The sequence below is a fragment of the Colossoma macropomum genome, unplaced genomic scaffold (assembly GCF_904425465.1).
Source record: "Colossoma macropomum unplaced genomic scaffold, Colossoma_macropomum, whole genome shotgun sequence".
In the NCBI taxonomy this organism is placed as follows: Eukaryota; Metazoa; Chordata; class Actinopteri; order Characiformes; family Serrasalmidae; genus Colossoma; species Colossoma macropomum.
Window position 1 is genome coordinate 30878737 of NW_023494787.1, and position 19196 is coordinate 30897932.

Genomic DNA, 19196 nt, shown 5'->3' on the forward strand with positions numbered 1-19196 from the left:
TCTTGTAGATGTATGTTCATATTTTCAGGAAAAGTGGCGCGATGTTTTTTTAAAAAAAAGCTGCAGCATGAAGTTTGAGTTTTACATGTTTACATCACGTCTTCTGTGAGTTTATTGGCTGGCTGCAATCAGAAATCCGAGTACTGTCTGACTCATGTAGACCTGGAGTTTCCCATTATCTGATTACTCAAGTGCATGTAAATACGTTGACTGGATAACTGAGTTATCGGATTATTAAGCGCATGCAAACGATGAAACTGTTTTAACTACAAGCAATGGTTAAAACAGTTGTTAAAAATATCGTTATGTCAGATGATTTTTTTAATGTTTAAAAACAACAATAGGCTGCTTTGGAGCTTAGAATTGACCAACAGCTTGGCATAAACTTTCCATTTTTCCACCTCAACGTGTCTTGTCGCGACACGCCCCCAAAGCGAGCAATGTTTGGAAAATTTGGCTTACTTTAATGTAAATGTAGAGTTAGCTTAAACAGCGCATGGCTACTGCAGGTATTAAAAATTTATAAATAGAATACAAAAATACCAACTCTAAAACAAGCACTTTCCAATTCTGAAATCTGGTGGTGCTGCAGCAGCACCCTCAGCACCCCACTTCCCATATCCCTACAAAGGTTGGTTACCTCATACTCATTAAAGTTGACGTCACCGAATTTGCCCTGCTGCAGACGGTGAACCAGATCCACCTGCTCGTCGGACAGACGGACGTCCGTGCCAGTCATTTTGTCGTGGACAGTGCGCCTAGCAGCAAAAGAGAAAAACAAAAATAAAAAATGATGTATTTGGGTAAAAAACAGCATAACAAATGAAGGCTTTGCTCTTTTTGTCTGGGTTGCAGTCTCTTCTCACCAGTAATCAGGATTCTCCATCTTGTCCAGGAATTCGTCTAGTTCATCCTTACTCCTGATTGGCTTGAAGATTTTCTTGCCGTCCAGGTCATAGCCAATGTGGGGATAATCTTTGTACCATTCCATTGGAATGTTGCCCACCGTGTTGCGAATGTCCTGTGAGCACATAGCCAGACAAGAGGAGGGGGAGAGAGAGTGCAAGAGAAAGTGAGCATGAGGGAGAAGAGCAATTAAACTTACAGGTTGGAGCGAATAGCCCAGTTCAACATCCATTATTTCAATCTGTCCTAAACGCCATAGAAAAAAAGGGCAGGACATACAATCAACCTCCATTACAGTCTTTTCAGAGTTACAGATGAGGTCCCTGCAGTTTTATTTAGCTTCCCCCTCTGAGGTGAGCAAATGCGGCTGAAACCACTTAGGTCCTCGTCACTCCTTTTCCTTTCTTCATTAATACCCACACCTACATTCTGCCTTCAGAGAGGAACAGTAACGTTTGGGGACCTTACTTTCTCTTGAAATTTTCCAAGTGACATTTCTTTTTCTTATTAATCTGACAGGAAAAAATACTTTCAACCAGCTATTTATTAATATTTTAAAGGAGCTGCATGATGTAATTTTACTAGCTGACTAGTAATTCAAGAAAGTAGTCGATTAGCCGTCTTTTATCATACAGAGAACGAAAAAAAACAAGCGTTCTGGATATTTGTTAAAAGAATTTTGTCAGTAGGTTGTTACTAGGAGTTACTGTCAGATTTTGAGATAGACAGCAGAGGTTTTGTTGTTTGTTTTGCTAGTCTCAGCCATGGATGCTCTGCCTATAATGATCTGTGGTGCCAAAGCCTCCTCTGGTTATAACCAGCGGTCTGGATTGAAAGACTAGTATTTTGAGATAAAGTCCAGTTCAACTCAACTGAAGCGGAAAACAATGGACTGAATCCTGCATGTTACTTCTGATGTGCTGTTTGCTGTGTGTGGCTGGTATAAAAGTCAATGCTATAGCCTACATACTTATACTAACACCGCATAACAGTTGCTATGTAAACAACTATAATAAACTATGTAAACAAAGGCTGAGTTAACATATTCTCATGAAATGTAATGCTTTATACATCAAAATAAAACACAAAAACTAACATTATAAAGAGGAATTACATATTTTAATGCTTTGCAGTGCTTACAGATAAAAATCACATGTGTATCACAAGTGTATCTGCTTCACCAAGTGCACTTTTTTGGCACAGTTCAGTGTGCGCACCATGCAATTTCATGTTCATGCAGTTGTTCTCTGTTGTAATGCACTGTCAGTTGTAATGGAAATGCAACAGGATTTAATTAAAAATATCATCAATAATAAAAGCTATGTACCTTTTTCAACAATCATCCTGCTAACCCTCCAGAGTATCACACAATGTCAAAAAGAACTGAATTTGCACCAATGAGCATTATTCCCAAGATAGTACAGTATAATACATGTGCGACATTGTTTTGCTTAAAATAAGCCTGGTTAGTCTTAAACGTGTCAAAAACCCTACTAATTTGTACTGAAATTGTTTTTGAAAACATTTTGGCGTGCAATGTACCCCCTCCCCTGCCCTCCCTCCCCTTCATAAGCTCCTTATTCCACACAGTCACTTACAGTATGCCACAATAACATTATTCAGCCAGAGCAGCTAATAAACCAAACAGAGAGATCTCTTTGTCTGAGAAATAAGGTAGAGGCGCTCACACACACAACACACACACTTATAGACGAGAACACAGACACTCTTTACACCAGACAGCTGAAAGTTCTCAGAGGTCGCAAGCAGCACTTTTAAGTAAGGCCTGCACCTGTGAGTTATTTCAATAAAAACACCCCTACCATATCCAATTAGGAGGGAGTGGGCAGCCGTGTCACGCTTTCTCCCACAGCCGCGAGCAGCTGGAGAACCCGCCCACCCCTACTCGTCTTCAAAGCTGTGTAATACCTCTTGCCTGATTGGCTGATTGCAAACGAAGGCCGATGCGATTGGCTGCAGGCCGGTCTAAATAGCTTCTCACTGGTCAAAGCAGACAGTGGTTTATTAAAGAAAAGAAGAACTCCTCCCACCTTCATTCCATAGTATTATTAGACATGAACTAATGTCTAGTATGGCACTGTGGATTAAGAGGTTTCACAGTCTTGATTTTTGAAGTGGTTGTATTGTCTGGCAGGGCTGGTACCTTTGCCAACAAGAAGTCAATGTTGCCAAGTCAGCAAAGAATGGAAAAAACACACACAAACACGGGGGGAAAATAACACTCACTAATTTGATACTTCCTATGAGGAATAAAGCCTAGTCGCTTGACCTTCAAAAGACTTTCGGAAGCCCCCCATTTATACTGTGTAGCATGAGTGGTTCTTGCCAGCAGCGAAAGCTTCACACGAGATGCTCACAGAACACTCATTAGCTGTCTGTGCCAGAAGTCCAAATATAGGAGCTGAATTTACTAGTTATTTAGGAGTAGACGAATTGTTATAAACAGAAAACATAAAAACTAACAACAAAACAAATACAAAAACAGTGTTCTAGATATCAGTGAAAAGGTTTTTCTCAGTACGTTATTATTATGAACTAGTGGCAGATTTTGAGGCGGACAGCAGAGGTTTGGTTTGGTCGTTTGTTTTGCAAGTCTCAGCCGTGGATGCTCTTCTCATCATAATGGTCTGCTTTCGCCCAGTATGCATGTCAGTCAAACAGCCCATTCCTGTTACAGCAGGCAGGAGACACTGAATTCACTGAATACTCATTAGCTGTAATACAGAAGGTCTTAGCAGGTCCAAATTTAAGAGTACTGACACCTACACTGGGTGAATCACACAAGACTAATAGTGCTTTATATGCATGCAGTTGCCCCACCTCGGGGACAAAAGATTTATCGAACACAATGTATACTCAAGTAAATAAAATATGGGTGTTTTGCCTTCAGTCCTGTTTTCAGGCAAGAATTTTCATTCGTTTTTGGCTGAAAAAACTACTGGTGCTTTAGCATTTCACCCTGGTGTAAAGTCATCCAGTGCTGTGAGGCATTTGGTTGGATCTGATTAGTTAAGTTGCTTTTGTAAACTTTAATTGGCAGTCTTATCATCAATAACTAATAAGTTCGTTTTACTGGCAATCATACACGCCAACACGATGAGGTTAGGATCACGATCAGTTACTTATCAGGGTTATGACAGCAAATGTAAACCATTATTTCAAACTTTATTAAAAGTAATGCAAAAGGTAAATTAAAACTATGTCCACTGCAACAAGAACAGAAACTAAACAGCATCTTGGAGAAAAAAATGTATGTTTGTCGTATTTATAATCTAGGAGGTCAGTCTAGAAGCAGATTTCTTCCATGGCAAACTTACATACCCAGGAGGTGCCGATGTCTCAGAGTAATGAGACGGCAATGTCTTTGGTGATGAGCAAGTTAGGTGCCCTGAAATAAGACGACTATGTATAAAGAGTTCACGGTTCACCCCCCTCTTAAAGATAAAACTGGCAGTACGCACTTTAACATGATCATCACTTCATTTGCGATTTAATGTGCAACAAAACAGACCCAAAGTAACTGTCACTGTCCAAATGGCAATAAAACGCATTGTATTTCACATTCTTAACTTGATTAACAATGAATGAAAAGTAATGCAGCCAGGAATCATGATGTCATGCTAACTAGCAGATCTAGCTTTCGTTTATTATTAGTCACATTAGCATTCATTCACTGAGCTATCCCTTTGAATAACCTTTTATCAAATGTCTTCTCAAGAGCTGATGCCAGATACGGACACGTGATGCAGTGGGATGCAATAGCGAAGCTACAGATGTCGGAGCTATGGGTCTGTGAGGCCTTTTTCAACTCCAGCTGGACAGTCTGCAAGGACACAGTAGAGGGACGCAGCAGTCCACCTCAACCCTGGGGAAACATCCAGCTCAGCTGCTTTCAATTCACCAGGCAAACGGAGCTTTTATGAAGTGTCAGCCAGGTATGAGCCATATGCGCAGAGTGGGGGAGAGTTAAGGTGGAGGAAGTCATTGGTTTGGACAGAGAAGTCTCACACAGTCTGTTCTTTAATGCTCACACTCTTATCAGCTCATTCTGAAGAGAAAGTGCAGGGCACAAAATGAACTGAGCAGTGAGAGAGACCGTGAGAGTCTGTGAGTGTTTAAGAAAGGTTCAATACACTGATGACACAATGTCAATAGATACAACTCATGTCAGATTAAACCACTGATCAATTCCCATTAGAACAACTCCCACTGAGGAAAGCTGCCCTTATTCATGATATATTCTTAAGGTGATTTAAGGTCTACTTTGCCTATAAATGGCCATAGGACTCCAAGCAATCCAAATCATTCCTGAAAAGCACTATGGGTCTGTAATAAAAGAAAAAGATGGGCTTCACCTTATTGTCCCATGACCCAAAAAGAAAAAATAGACAAAACATAAAGAATGGAAGAAATTACATCAGTATTCTTCCTTGAAATGTGTATTTGGATCAGGTTGTCGAAATTAGTTTAACCTCAGCACTAAGTGGCTTAATTATTATATGTTCGCACTCAAAATCTGGTACATTACCTGCATACCTTTACAGGTGATGTGCAGGATTTGCATCACTCAAACCTTGAATGTATGTGTTCATGTTTGCAATACAAGTCCTGGTAAATAGCATATAATATTCCAGTACGCTCAGAAAAAAAAGATACTAAATTATCACTGGGGTGGTACCCTAAGGAGTACATCTTCAGTACCTTTAGTCAGGGAACACTATTGTCCTGATTTCACTGCAATGATTTTTTTCTAAGATGACTCCATACACCCTGTCTCATCTCCAGCCTTTCTCTTTTGCTGTTGTTTTAAAACATTAGGTTATGAAAAGGTACAAATATGTACTTTGCCCTGAGAAAAACTTATTTAAGGTACACAACTGGACCATAAAACCGTTGATGTACCTCTGAAGGTACATTTACATTGTTTATACAATGATGAATCAAAAATGTACCTGCACAGTACCTGTCAGTTTTTTCTGACAGCGCATGAAAGGCCAATAGCACCTTTATTTCTAAATAAATCATGTACAAAATACACCCCTGCAATGCTTTTGTTGTGTGAAAACTGTCACATACGCTACATTTTTGCAGCGTATTTTGAGTAGTTACCCCCAGAACTGTGTACAAAATACACCACTATGAGATTTTTCATTTGTGGAAGCTGGACAATACTTTAAAAGCAAAAGCATCACAAAACTACCTGTTTCAATAGCCATATTCAAGACATCATTGTTTTTCCCCGTAATGTATCCGCCTCTGTTGACATGCAAGTCCTCCCTGTAATCTTGTGTAAATTGTAGTAGGTCTTGCGCAGGCAGAATTCTACATTAGACTTCAATTCTGGGTTTTGCTAACATTTAACTCCTTTACATTTGATTACAGTTAAATTTTCATATAAATATGTATGAAAGGGCCTATAGTTAGTAAAGAATGTACATCACAGGTCAGAAAACTGGTTCTTTAATTACAGTATAGAACTGAGAGCAGGCAAGTAGGACCAGTTTTCCACTGTAGGCCCAAAGAGTTCTGAGCACAGAGAGTAACCGATTCAAGGGCATTTAACTATTGCTAAAGGTTAAAAACAGTGCTGCTAAATAGGACGGAGGAGCTGGTTAGGATTTGCTTAGCTAGGTTGCTAACAGCTCTTTTCACGACAGAACAGGCTGCATTCTAGCTAACTAGGTTTAGATGATGACTCGAGCAAAATCAAGCGACCGGTGTTGTAGGGGCAGAAAGTCAAAATTAAGCCTGCTCTGTGACGTTTGGGTCCATAGCCTGCTATCTGCTTAGCTACCGTTAGCACAGCCAGCGTGTTACAGATCCAAACAGTACTGATCACTGCACAGGAAACTGAATAACGTCAACGTAAATTTTCCATCAAGTTTGGAGAGACGTTCTTTTTACTTACAGGCAGTGGAGACATCATTCCTTTCGTCTCCGAGAGAGATCTTAGGAGGTGCAAGCAATCAGCGATGGTGCATTTTAACATGGAGGACACACATGAGGTAATGCCAGAGTTAAGCTTTTACAAGTTCTCTGCTAGGATGCCTCGCCCATGAAATGCTGTCTTTACAGGAGAAGATCAAACGGAGAGAGTCCAGTGCTAAAAACGGTGCCTCTTCATCCTTACTCTCCTCCCAGGCTGCAACAGTGAACATGACCCCCCACATTTTCATGAGGTGCACTCATAAATGAGTCCGGGGCACCCCCAGAGAGCTTAGGAAATTGGCCACACTGCAAGTTGAATGGCCTCCAGAGCAAGAGACCAAAGCCAAAAGGCCTTCACCCAGCTTTTACAAGATGTTGACTGTGCTTGCTAGCTCACAGATAAGATCTTCTTTGTACCACTGTGCTCAGTGATGGTTTACATTAGAAATCGGTGCTCATGCTTGACGCCTCATGCTGTTCATGTTATCTCTCAGTATTGATTTTCATGATTAAGTTTGTCCAAGACTGAAACCAATCGGAACATCCCAAAGGTCTCCTCCTCGAACATGACCCATATTTATAATTTCTATTGAATCAAAACAATCAATATGGGCTTTGTCTGCACTCTATTCTCTCCTTGACAGTGTAAGAAGACACAACATGCCTTTGGAGTCCCATAATAAACGCCTGCCTGGTGTCAGCTGGGTGTTAAGTATCTGTTTCTAAGTAATGAGGCAGGCTGTTGAGGGAGCAAAAGCTGTGGTCGATTGAGGCCATAGGATAATCTGGCAGCAGACTGGAGCAAAGGAAATTCGCTGTTGGATATGCCTCTGAGTGCAGAGGCCAGGCCCTCTCTGAACCAGGGTTAGCGTGACATGACACTGGCATATAAGACGTGCAGTGGCAGGCAAATGATAGGTCCATCCATCAAGACAGGTCGGGAGCCCTCAAAAACCTCCCCCAATCAAAACAAATGGACCAGAAGAGCCGAACTGAGACTTCCCCTATGGTTCACTCTGTGTGAATCAGTAAGTCCACTCTGCTCACCCGGGTCTTTGGTCAAAAAGGGGTAAAAATAAGTTGGTGCTGCTGTCAGGAAAGCTACGAGGTTTTGGGGAAGGAAAATCTGCAGGTCTGCTGCCCGCCGTCAGGAAAACGGCTCACATTTTCCGCTCCTCCGAACCGCTGACCTCTCGCTCACAGGGGCGGAATTCCTCAGCTGCCAGGACATTAAGAAGATTGCAGCATAGAATTTGGGGAGGCTTGACTTCATTTTGGATTATGGATGCAAAAATGAGGAATTCATAGAAGAATAATGAGGAAATATGTCTCCAAACAGCAAGCCTGAGCAATACTTTTGAAGTATTGTAGAAACTTAAAATTATTGAAAAGAAAGTTACAATAATGTTGACAGCCCATTCAACTGTTTAATGTCAAGATGAACAAAAAAAAAAATTCTGAAGGAAATGAGAGAACTCCTCTAGTGCAATAACACACAAGACACAAGAAAGTTTTGTTAAAGTGAGTTGAAATCGGTCTTAAGCTATGTATAGAAATGCTTTCTTAGAAAAAGCTCACATTCCGCATGAAGGGCAAATGCTGACATCTGTATAAGAATAAATGGAGTAATCATTGTTCTTTGATTCGAGTCTTCTGGACACTTCAACCAAAGATAAATCAAATTAGATGAGTCATGGATCTCCACGGTATGGACAATAAATGTAAGCACATTTTTTTCTGTTCCACTCTCCATAATGTTGTCCACCTGGACTTGCTGACTATTATGTAGCCCTGTGCCAGTAAAAGAGTCCTCTTATACATGTTAACATAAGAAAAATAACCGCAGCAAATGGTTAAACCAGGCCACTTCAGAGCTCAATCGGAGGTCTAAAGATTGACTCATTTCTCCTTTCACACTCCCGGATCATCCTTTCCATCACCTTTGATCAAGCTCCCAACCTGGAAAATTGCTTTAGAACGTCCTGTATTTTGCTGACAGTCCTTAACACTAAAGCAGCCACTGACTCTATGTGAGGTGAGTCTTAATATGTCAAATGAAAGACCATAATAAAGCTCAGTTTAATAATAGCTGTGGTTGTTGCATAACGTCATCTTTAATTTGGCCAAGAAACTGTAATCAATTTAGTAAGAAAGAACAGAATTGCAAATGTCACACCAAGTTCTCAGAGTTCGTGGGTGCTTGGCTTTGCGCTTTGCTTTCTTCTCTGAAGTCATTTTGCTTAAGGTCGTTTGAAACAACCCCTTTTGCCTGATGAACAAGACCTGAGACATGTTTTTACTCGTGTTTTTCCAGAGACCGAAATCGTTTTTAAGTCTGATGCTGTGGTGTGAAGAGGTCCTAGACTTGCCCCCTGTACCGCAGATGGCTTTTTGTACAGGCAAGATATCTGCCTGCAGCACAGAGTGTGTTTATGTTCAACAGTCTAGTTACGTTTACGTGTGGGAATACTGCTGACTTCCTACGGTGCGCACAAAATAAATCAATTAATGAACACAGTTGTTTTTGTTTTTTTTCTTTTAAACCGTGGTAACTCAAACTCCAGACACAGGCCTTCTATGATACAGTTCCACAATTACGCACCTAAATTATTCAGAAAAGGTCTCAAGTTCATTTTCTGTATTATTTAGTTCTTGGCTTTAGGATAGTAACAATTTCAATACAGTATCAAAAGCATACAGAAATTCTATCACTGATACACCTCTGGTATCTTCAGAGATTTTTTTGTTTGCTGTGCTTCCTGAAGACCACAAAATTTGGGTGCATCCCATCAGAATAACGTGGGAGGGCAAGTGGGAATGTCTTATGCTATGCGGACAACTACACTTAAATGACTGGGCTTTAAGTTAAATGCTGCAAGGCAGTTGGAATGTGAAATTTCAGTGCTGCTTCTTCTCAGGCAATAATAATAATAATAATAATAATAATAATAATAATAATAATAATAATAATGATATTATTATTGCTACTTCTCTTCAAACAGAGACATTTCTGAAACAGGTTGTGATTTTCACTAGTGACCAAGGGGAATCAGAACACCACATGGATTTCACGTTTGAATAGTATTTCTGTATATTTCAGAGCAATGAACATCAAAAAAGACATTCTGCTCCAGTTTTTCATGAATCCATTAAGCATTTTTGTCAGGATTATGTCACTAACATCACTGTGTAGAGGGAAAAATGACTCGGCACAGCCACTTGTTTGAATGTGGACTATAACCTGAGACTGTCTAGACGAGAGTACCAAATATAGCAATTTGTTCAAACAAGTGTTTCTTTCAGGAAATCGATCCAAGCCACAGTCATGAGCTTGTATTAGAATCAGCATGCTTTGTACACAAACCGTACAGACCTGTTTGCCAGATTCACATTCAGCCAAAGCCTAAACTAAATAGAATTTTAAATGATGACACACAATGACTACAGTTTAGTCCAAGACTAGGTCTAATCCATGTCTGTGAAACTACAGCCTTAAACCAGCACTGAAAAAGAAAAAAAAAAAAGAAAAAACTGAGAATGCTAAGTCACTCAATGACAGCTGTACATTTACACAGTTGTCCAGATGCCAAACCTAACACTGAGAGTAAGCTTTAACATTTGGCTTGTACATCATTTAGATGGAAACATTACACCAAAGGATGTTTCACAACAGCTCGTCTTGAAGTAAAGGACTAGTGGACAGGAGTGGCTTAAAAAGTCCTCTCTGACGGTAAGTGTGATTCAGACCAAGACTGAGTCACAGTGAATACCAAACCAAACACAGACCTTAGCCATCACTAAACCACAAGTATAATGCTCATAATGCAAATGAAGGTGCACCATCATAAGCATTATTACAGCTTCAGTAATGTTCACACAGGTTTCGTCCACCATCGTTCAGCTTTCCTATGTTCTCTTTTTCCTCCTTATCCTTAACTGCCAGAGCACAAACCATCGCCTCCCTGCCACCACCAGCATGTCATCACTTGCGAGCAACAGAATGGAAGTTATTGTTGGATCAGGAGCTACATGCCTGGAAGTGCAGCTTTCCAAACTTCCTAAATGGAATCTGGAAGCAAAACAAAGAAGGGGGAACAAAACAAAAAAAAAACTTCTCAAAAATACTTTAAAGTTGAAAAAAAATCCAGATGAAGGGTTGCTATAGAAAGACTACCAACCTCATCTTCTCTCATCACACCCTTAGTCACTGCAGCGCCAGGCACTGCTGGTCCGGCTCAGGGCATCAACAGAGGGAAAATTTTAGAAAACTGCTAGGCATGAATCTGGATCAGTAGATGGAGAGGACAGCTTAAAAGGCCAGTGATCATTAGGGAGCAAATAAAAGGAACGCCAGGAGGTCAAAGAGGGGGGAAGATGAAGTAATGGCAGTCACCATCACCATAGTGAGACTCTACACAGCATTTTGCAGTGCTTTATATGGAGGCGTTTTCCCTTTTATCAAAGTTTGGAAATATTATGAATACTTTCAATGAATCACAAGCATCAGCAAAAATGATGTATATCAGGTTGTTTGTACAACTTCAGTATCAGTATGTTTATGTCAGGATTTGTACAAATCAAAACAAATAATTAGGCAGATGAAATTATGAACATCTTGTTTACAGTCTTGTTCACTGATTTAGTCCAGGAATATCACTCTAACAAAAGATCTGCAAGCTCTTGCAAAATCTTATTTACACCATCTGCCACTTCTCCCAGATGTGGTCGATCACCCAAGACATGTTTAGCACCCATGAAGGTTATGAAGGTAACGTTGCCAACAAATGCGAAAACTCAATCGTCAATCCTTTCCATAAATGCATCCCCAAAAACCACATTAAATCCCACTCAAATACCATCTGGTTCTTCATTGAGATCAGGCAAATATCGATGTGGTTTAAGACACTTAACTTTAAAATTAAAAATGAACAAAACTTCACTGTGTATCTGAACACTGCAGGCAACCACTTTGACTCCCATTCGCGAGCACGTCACACAGGCATTTGGATGCTAAAAGGTATGTTCGTAACTTACTGTCTTTCAATATCTCAGAACTAATAACTGTTAATCTTGAATCTAGAATTTCAAACTGAAGATTTATGTTTATGAATAACAACAAAAGTCACAAATGTAATCTAGTGTACATATTCCTGTGTGAGTCTCATTTCGTGGTGGAAATTGCACAAGACCAGCTGTCTGAAATGGTGGCTTGCTGCATTCAGCCACATGAAGTTTTGTTCAACACAGTAAGTCATAGTATGTCCTAAACCATGTCAACAAGTCTATGTGATGTTAATGAAGACCATGATGTGGTTTGAGCAGGTTGAGTGAAGTTTTGGGGATGTACTTATGAAAAAATGTGGGTGACTACTGACTTCTAGTGTTTGCTAAGAAAGGTTAGACTTGTAGCTCTGGCATTAAACTAAAGAAGCAAACTTTGAACACCAAGGACACCTCGGCTGACTGACTACATCTGGGGTAGATAATTGTGTAAATTTTTCGGCAAACCATTTCTCAGCTTCCTGAGGCACCAAAATTGACAAACTGGTATAAAAAAGAAAATCAAAGAAGACTGTAGGTCAGAGGTGCTCAATATGTTGTTCACAATCGACCAGTCGATCACACAATGCATGTTGGTAGATCGTGATAAAACAGGCCATCAAATTTCAACACTTTCTTACTGCTTCTGGCGGCGGGCAGGTCAAGATGATTAACTGACGTGAAATGTAGCCATCCTACCCACCCAGAGAGAGCGAGGCCAATTGTGCTCTCTTGGACTCCCGGCTACGGATGGCTGTAGCATCACCAGGGATCGAACTCGCGATCTCCTGATGATAGGGCCAACGCTTAGACGGTTGCGCCACTCGGGAGCCCAGCCACTGTCTCTTTAATTTACCACTTTTTACCATAACTATGCCACAGCCTGCCTAAAGCACAGCAATCTAGAAAGCTTTTATTTATCGGTAGCCAGTTTGTGTAGCGCCATTTTTGTGTTTTCCTTTTGTAACCTACACTGACTCTTCTAGAAGATGAGTGTGAGACCTAGCACAAAGAAACCGAAAACTTGGGAGTGGGAGGAGGACTATTTTTTTTCAATGTCAAACTCCAAATGCAGCTGCTTGATTTGCCAAGTAGCCATCACACTTCCAAAGAAGGGGAACTTTGGAGGCATTATCAAACAGAAACTACAACGACGAATTTTCAGCTAAAACAAAACTCAGGAGGAAAAAAGTGGTCCAGACTACACAAACCTGGCTGACAATAAGGTTAGTGTGACTTTTCAGTCAAAGATTTTTCAAAGGTAGATCACAATGATCACGATGTAGATCTAAAGCCAGAAAAGTATGGGCACCCCTGCTATAAGTGGTGGTCCCATAGCAGATTAGCTCTCATCTCTTCTTTTGCTGATAGTCAGTACTGGGTAAGAACGATCTTTGACCAATGACATCATTTTTTTGTGATCATGTACCATCAACTCTCCCACTGGGAGAGTTCCACACATCTAGGGCAGGGTTTGTCATAATACATGCTGCAGTTGGACCCCTCTGGATCACTGTCTGAGTGCACACGTTGTAGACATGTCAAGTCTATCTGGACTATATTGAGCCTCAACTTAGTTTTCATGGAACTTATTTACTAATCTGACTCTCAGGGCAGAGACGGTACGGTTTGTGGTGATAATAAGATCCAAGTATGCTTCTGCCGACAGCTTCCAGGCTGGCCTGCGCCTGGCTCAGAACTACGGCCCAGTGATAACTCAGACATGATCGATGGACTGAGAGCCACATTTCCCCTCGACAGCTTGTCAAAGTAAACTGGCACAGCGAATTAACACATTGAAAGGGAAGGGAACTGTACTGAGAGAATTAGGAGTAGCAAAAAAAAATCGGAACCAGACCCTGATAATGCTTTAAACAGCTGACACTGAGGGGATATGTTGGGTGGGGGGGATGTCGTTACGGATGTGGCGTATCGACTGCAGGTTTTGCGGTCCAGGCCTCTGGTCTCTGTACAAGCACAGAGGTCTATTAGGAAAGTGTGCTTGATATTTCAGACATTTATAGATGTGTCTGCCTGCTCAGGAAGATTTCTGAGCTGGGGTAGAAAGGGAGTGGCCAGAAGGACAGGAGGATGTGGAACTATAGTGCACCTGTGTGACACACATACACACCCACAAACACACACATATCCATCAATGAGTGTGTCTCTTCTGCATGGAAAACCCCAGACTAAAGAAAAGGAGAGAGTGAGGGGCCGACTGACAACCAAAGACGTAGATACAATCCTAAAAGAGCACAGACAACGCACAGACTGACCACAAGTGTTCTGATAACTCAAATACAGTCTCTCCACTCACAGAGGTAAATGGTAAACAGTACTGAGCAAATGTCTTATGCACTAAAATTAGATTTAAAAAGCTATATATTTGGGCAGTACTTGTTTACTTGCTTTGAATAATATTACATTAAACACTAAATATTAATACTACAATGAATATAAATAGCTTTAATACAATAAGTAGTGATTTCATTTATGTAAATGTGATTTGCACTGTGTAAACAACTCTTGACCGACAGGTATTTTTTCTCTTCTTATGTTCTGGCAATGCTGGAGTGACGAAAAAACAGGGGGCGGGGGCATGTTTACCACTGTGTTTCATCACCTCTTCTTTTAACAGCACTCCAAGTGTTTGGGAACTGAAGAGACACTGCTGTAGTTTTAAAAGTGAAATGTTTTCCCGTTCCTGTTTGATATATGATTTCAGCTGCTCAACAGTTTAGGGTCTCCTTTGTCGTATTTTTCATTTAATAAGGCGCCAAATATTTTCAGCGGATGACAGGTCTGGACTGCAGGCAGGCCAGTTTAGCATGCGGACTCTTTTACTATGGAGCCATGCTGTTGTAATACATGCAGAATGTGATTTGGCATTGTCTTGCTGAAATAAGCAAGGTCTTCCCTGAAAAAGCATATGTTGCCAAAACATGTATATATCGTTCAGCATTAATGGTGCCTTCATAGATTTGCACATCACCCATGCCATGTGCACTAATGCACTCCCATACCATCACGGATGCTGGCTTCTGAACTGTACACTGATTACAAGCTGAGTGGTCTTTAGCCCAGAGGACACAGTGTTCATGATTTCCAAAAAAAATTCAAATGTTGATTCATCGGACCACAAGACACTTTTCCACTTCAGGCCATTTTAAATGAGCTCGGGTCCAGAGAAGGTGGCGGCATTTGTAGTTTCTTCTTTGCATTTTAGAGTTTCAACTTGCATTTGTGGATGCAGTGACAAACTGTTTTCACCGTGGTTTTCTGAACTGTTCCTGAGCCCATGCAGTGATTTTCACTACAGAATCACGTTTGTTTTTAATGCAGTGCTGCCTGAAGGCCCAAAGATCATGACCAGCAAATACTGTTTTTTGGCCTTGTCCCTTGCATACAGAGATTTCTCCAGATTCTCTGAATCTTTCAAATGTTTTTATATACTGTAGATGATGAAAAGCAAAAGTTATTTGCTATCTTACATTGACAAAACGTTATTCTTGAATTGTTGCACTATTTGTGAACCCCTCCTCATCTTTACTTCTGAAAGACTCAGCCTCTCTGGGATGCTTTTTTATACCCAATCATGTTACTGGCCTGTTGTCAATCAACCACCAGGTGTTCTTTTTAGCATTACATACGTTTACCAGACTTTTGTTGCCCCGTCTCAACTTTTTTGGAACATGTTGCTGGCATCAAATTCAAAATGGGCATATATTTTTCAAAAACCTAAATCAACATCTGATATGTTGTCTTTGTACTATTTTCAATTATATATAGGGTTTTAATGATTTGCACATAATTGCATTTTGCTTTTATTTACATTTTGCACAGCGTACCAAATTTTTTGGAAATAGGGTTGTACATTAGACTGGAAAAACACTGATTATTCATAGGACCTTTTTCAAATACATAAATTATCAAATTTATCAAATTTTAATCAAAATTAGTTGCTGCATTACAACCCAGGAAATCCTAACAAGTTGCAAATACTAACAGAGCCAATAAATAGAAGTAAATAAATAAGCTAAGCCACTACACTGGAATACAGTATTAAAAAAGGAAAAAAAAATAAATAAAAAATAAGGACGTGACTGATCAGATTTTAAAATGTTCACAGAGGGCATACTCAACCCCAACAACACTAAGAGAAATGAGCAGAAATGTTCTTCTTTGGTGCATGCAAAGAGCAGCCTTCTGACAGGTGTTTTTTATTTTTTTATCTGCATTCACGTCAGGATTTTCTTCCAATAAAATGGTACCTAATGAAACAGCGCTCTTTCATGACGAATGGAAAAGCACCCTTTTTTCCCTGTTCAGTTTCTTTTCCATGACTGAAACAAACTTTTAAAAACTTTATTAGTTAGGAGAATGCTTTTCACCACTGTTCAACTGCCTTTTTACATGATTTGTCGTAAAAAGATGGACATCACTGTATGGCTTTATTGTCTTCTAGGTGCCTGAGTCTCCTGGTTATGCAAAAAGCATGGCTTTGTACATGGGTTACAGTTAAAAAAATAAATAAATAAATAAAAAAATAAATAAAAAAAAAAGAGATGAGCTTTTGCTCTCTGGTGATGTCACATGAAGTGTCTAAAAGCAGTCCTCACATGAAATGCTTAAAACACAGTTTGTGGCAAGATCTCTTCATTTGATCCACTTGTAATGCTCAAATACAACTGACAAGTTTCTTTGGCCGCATAGTTACTTTGGTTTTTGCCAGGAGTGTGTGCAGTGCTCTTCTAGACTGGAGACCTTAAGATCTTTGCACATTAGCCATCATAATCCAAAACAAAACACTTAGTTTTACAAGCGGTGCATAAAGCGATAAGCAAAGCAACCGTATTACATTCAAAGTCAACTATGTTAGTGAAATGCACGCAGATTGCAGGAGACAGTCTTGCGCGTTCAGCATGAAATTGGGAAAGTAAAGCACTTTCAAAATTTGACAGGCTTATATGTGTTGGAGAGTATGAAGCGTTAAGTTGGTGTGATTTATGAATTCAAGTTGGCATCAACATTTTTTTTCCAGCTAAAGCACACCACTGGTTGTGGTGCCATAGCTTGGCAGCTATAGAGCGTGTCTGACCTACAGAGTCGCTTATTTTAAAGGGGGCTGAGGGGCACCAGCTGAGAGAAGAGAGCTGCTTAAGCAAAGGGATTTATGGAAGTGGTTCCATAGCATACCCATTTGGAGAGACAAGCCATGTGCAGACGCAGCAGACCGCGTCTCTTCTCCGCAACTGTAGGTTTGCATTTCCCTCTAATGGGATCATTTATAATCCAAGTAATCTTTACCCCACTGTGGAATTCTGCCGCCGTTCCACTTTCTACTCAGGCCATCCAAACGGAGCGACGCGTCTGCCGGGAGAATGTGTGCCGACGTGTTATGCACCGCGTCCGTCATTGTATGTGCGTGCGTGTGCTTACGCGTGTGTGGGTTTCATGAGTGGCAGCAGCACGCGGCCCATTAGAAACGCTGTTAACAGCTTCCACTAACAGACTGGTGGAAAAATCAGAAATTGGAAAATGACCATGGAATACTGTCCAAAACCACGTATCCTGAATAAAGAATATTAGAAAATGAAAGACTTCGCAAGCGCACTGAAAAGTGACTATTTTTCACATTCGCAGCTTCAATTCAGCTTACGCTGCGCAAACTGCGTCAGATTAAGGCATTCCCTCCAATTCACATTAAGTACACAGAGCACTGTCCTTTTAATACCCTCAGATGTGAGTATCAGGGAAACATGACTTATCCTCGCTTTTTTAAATAAAAGAGCTTGACATTGTTAAAATGTCAAAATGTGCCATTCACTCCCCAGTCTTTACAGTCCATGTATGGAAAATGTGCAGAGGTGAGAAATATAACAATATTTTTTCGTGATAAACAACATTCTTCTTTAAGTATATCATAGATGTTGTCAGTACTTAAAGGACACTGACCAGCTGCATGCTTTGTTATATAGACAGCATAATTAATCCTGTTTAGTTAGTGTGGCATGTTATATAAAATTAAATACATGTTGAATAAAAATCACTGTACTCTTTTACTCGTTTTTAAACGTAGCTATACTAGTGCATTGTGTCTGCGTCAGAATATCAAGGTATGTAGGTAATGGTATATCAAAAAAATGTCTTAAAGTATTATGATATATCAACAACCCCTGAAACTAAGCCATCAAAACAGCCTGTTTTTGTGAGGTCATGAAAACCAACACATTTGCACATATCCAGCCATTCAGCCTACAGCAGTTATGCTCCGCCCTTTCACCCTGAAGTTATAAGGAGTGTTTCAGCCCAGACTTTTGAATGAAAACACAGTCACAAAACAGACTGTTTAATTCTAAGGGACAAGGAGAAAATGGTCATGTTAGAATTATTCACAAATGTTTTCGGTACACCAATCATAAGTGGAGCTCAGGAACAAAAAAATTGAGAAAAATGTAGAATATGTGCCCTTTAATAGTGACCCACACAGCTCCCCTAGTTATAAGATGGACCGGTTTAAGTCCTCTCCTTATTACAGTGGAAGAACTAAAGTCACCAAAGCCCTCCTCTGCTCCTTTGTGTTTCCAGCCTGTTTATACGCTCAGTGCAGCGTAAATGTACCCAAGAGAAAACATGCCATAAAAGAAGAGAACAGGGGTTAAAGAGCGCTTTAACAATGGAAAAGTTAGAGTAAGTGCAATTTCAAACCAGAACAAAAGGCTAACCTAATTGTCTCCTCTCGGCACAAGCTCCCCTCCCCTTTTAAAGGAATTAACTGAAGTCATCACTGGTGTGACCTTAGCGAGATCTGCGTGTGTGAATGAGAGAGAGAGTGTGAACCGAAAGCTCGCTGGCGTGGGTGCGCGTATGTATGGGGGGGCTGCAGCTGGCCTGCATCTGGCTTAGATTAAACCGCCTGCGTTTAGCTGGCCTGAAAGTGATACAGGGGCCCGTTTCCTCAAGCCTGTCCAGACAGAGACGCCCCCGCTGCAAGCCCACACGCTTACGCGTGGGTCCGGGCCGACAGCCGGGGGGCTCCGGCGGTCCAAATCTCGCCGGCTGTGGTCGGCCGGGTGCATAACCCGAGCCTGACAGCGCTCTGGCCAGCGACGCAGCCCCACAGCCAGGGAGCCGAGCCGAGCCTGGGGAGACGCACGGGGTTGAGAAAGTGCTTTCCTCAGGTTGGGGTGGGGGGGTGGGGGGGTGTGGGGGCGTAGATTAGATGTCGCGCAACGCTGGGGAGAAGTAATGACTGTCAGCTGGAAGCCTCTTGTTCTGCTTTAAGGGAAAAGAGTGGGCAG

At 40.9% G+C, this 19196-nt stretch overlaps 1 protein-coding gene across 1 annotated transcript in view; it reads right to left on the reverse strand.

Annotated features, from left to right (window-relative positions):
- bop1 (BOP1 ribosomal biogenesis factor) overlaps nucleotides 1-19196 on the reverse strand; it is an 86288-nt gene that overhangs the window by 21831 nt on the left and 45261 nt on the right. The window contains exons 4-5 of the mRNA XM_036566894.1: nucleotides 867-1021; nucleotides 641-758 (exon numbers count right to left, since the gene is read on the reverse strand). Of these exons, the coding sequence (XP_036422787.1) occupies nucleotides 641-758; nucleotides 867-1021 (273 nt within the window). The remainder of the gene's footprint in view (nucleotides 1-640; nucleotides 759-866; nucleotides 1022-19196) is intronic.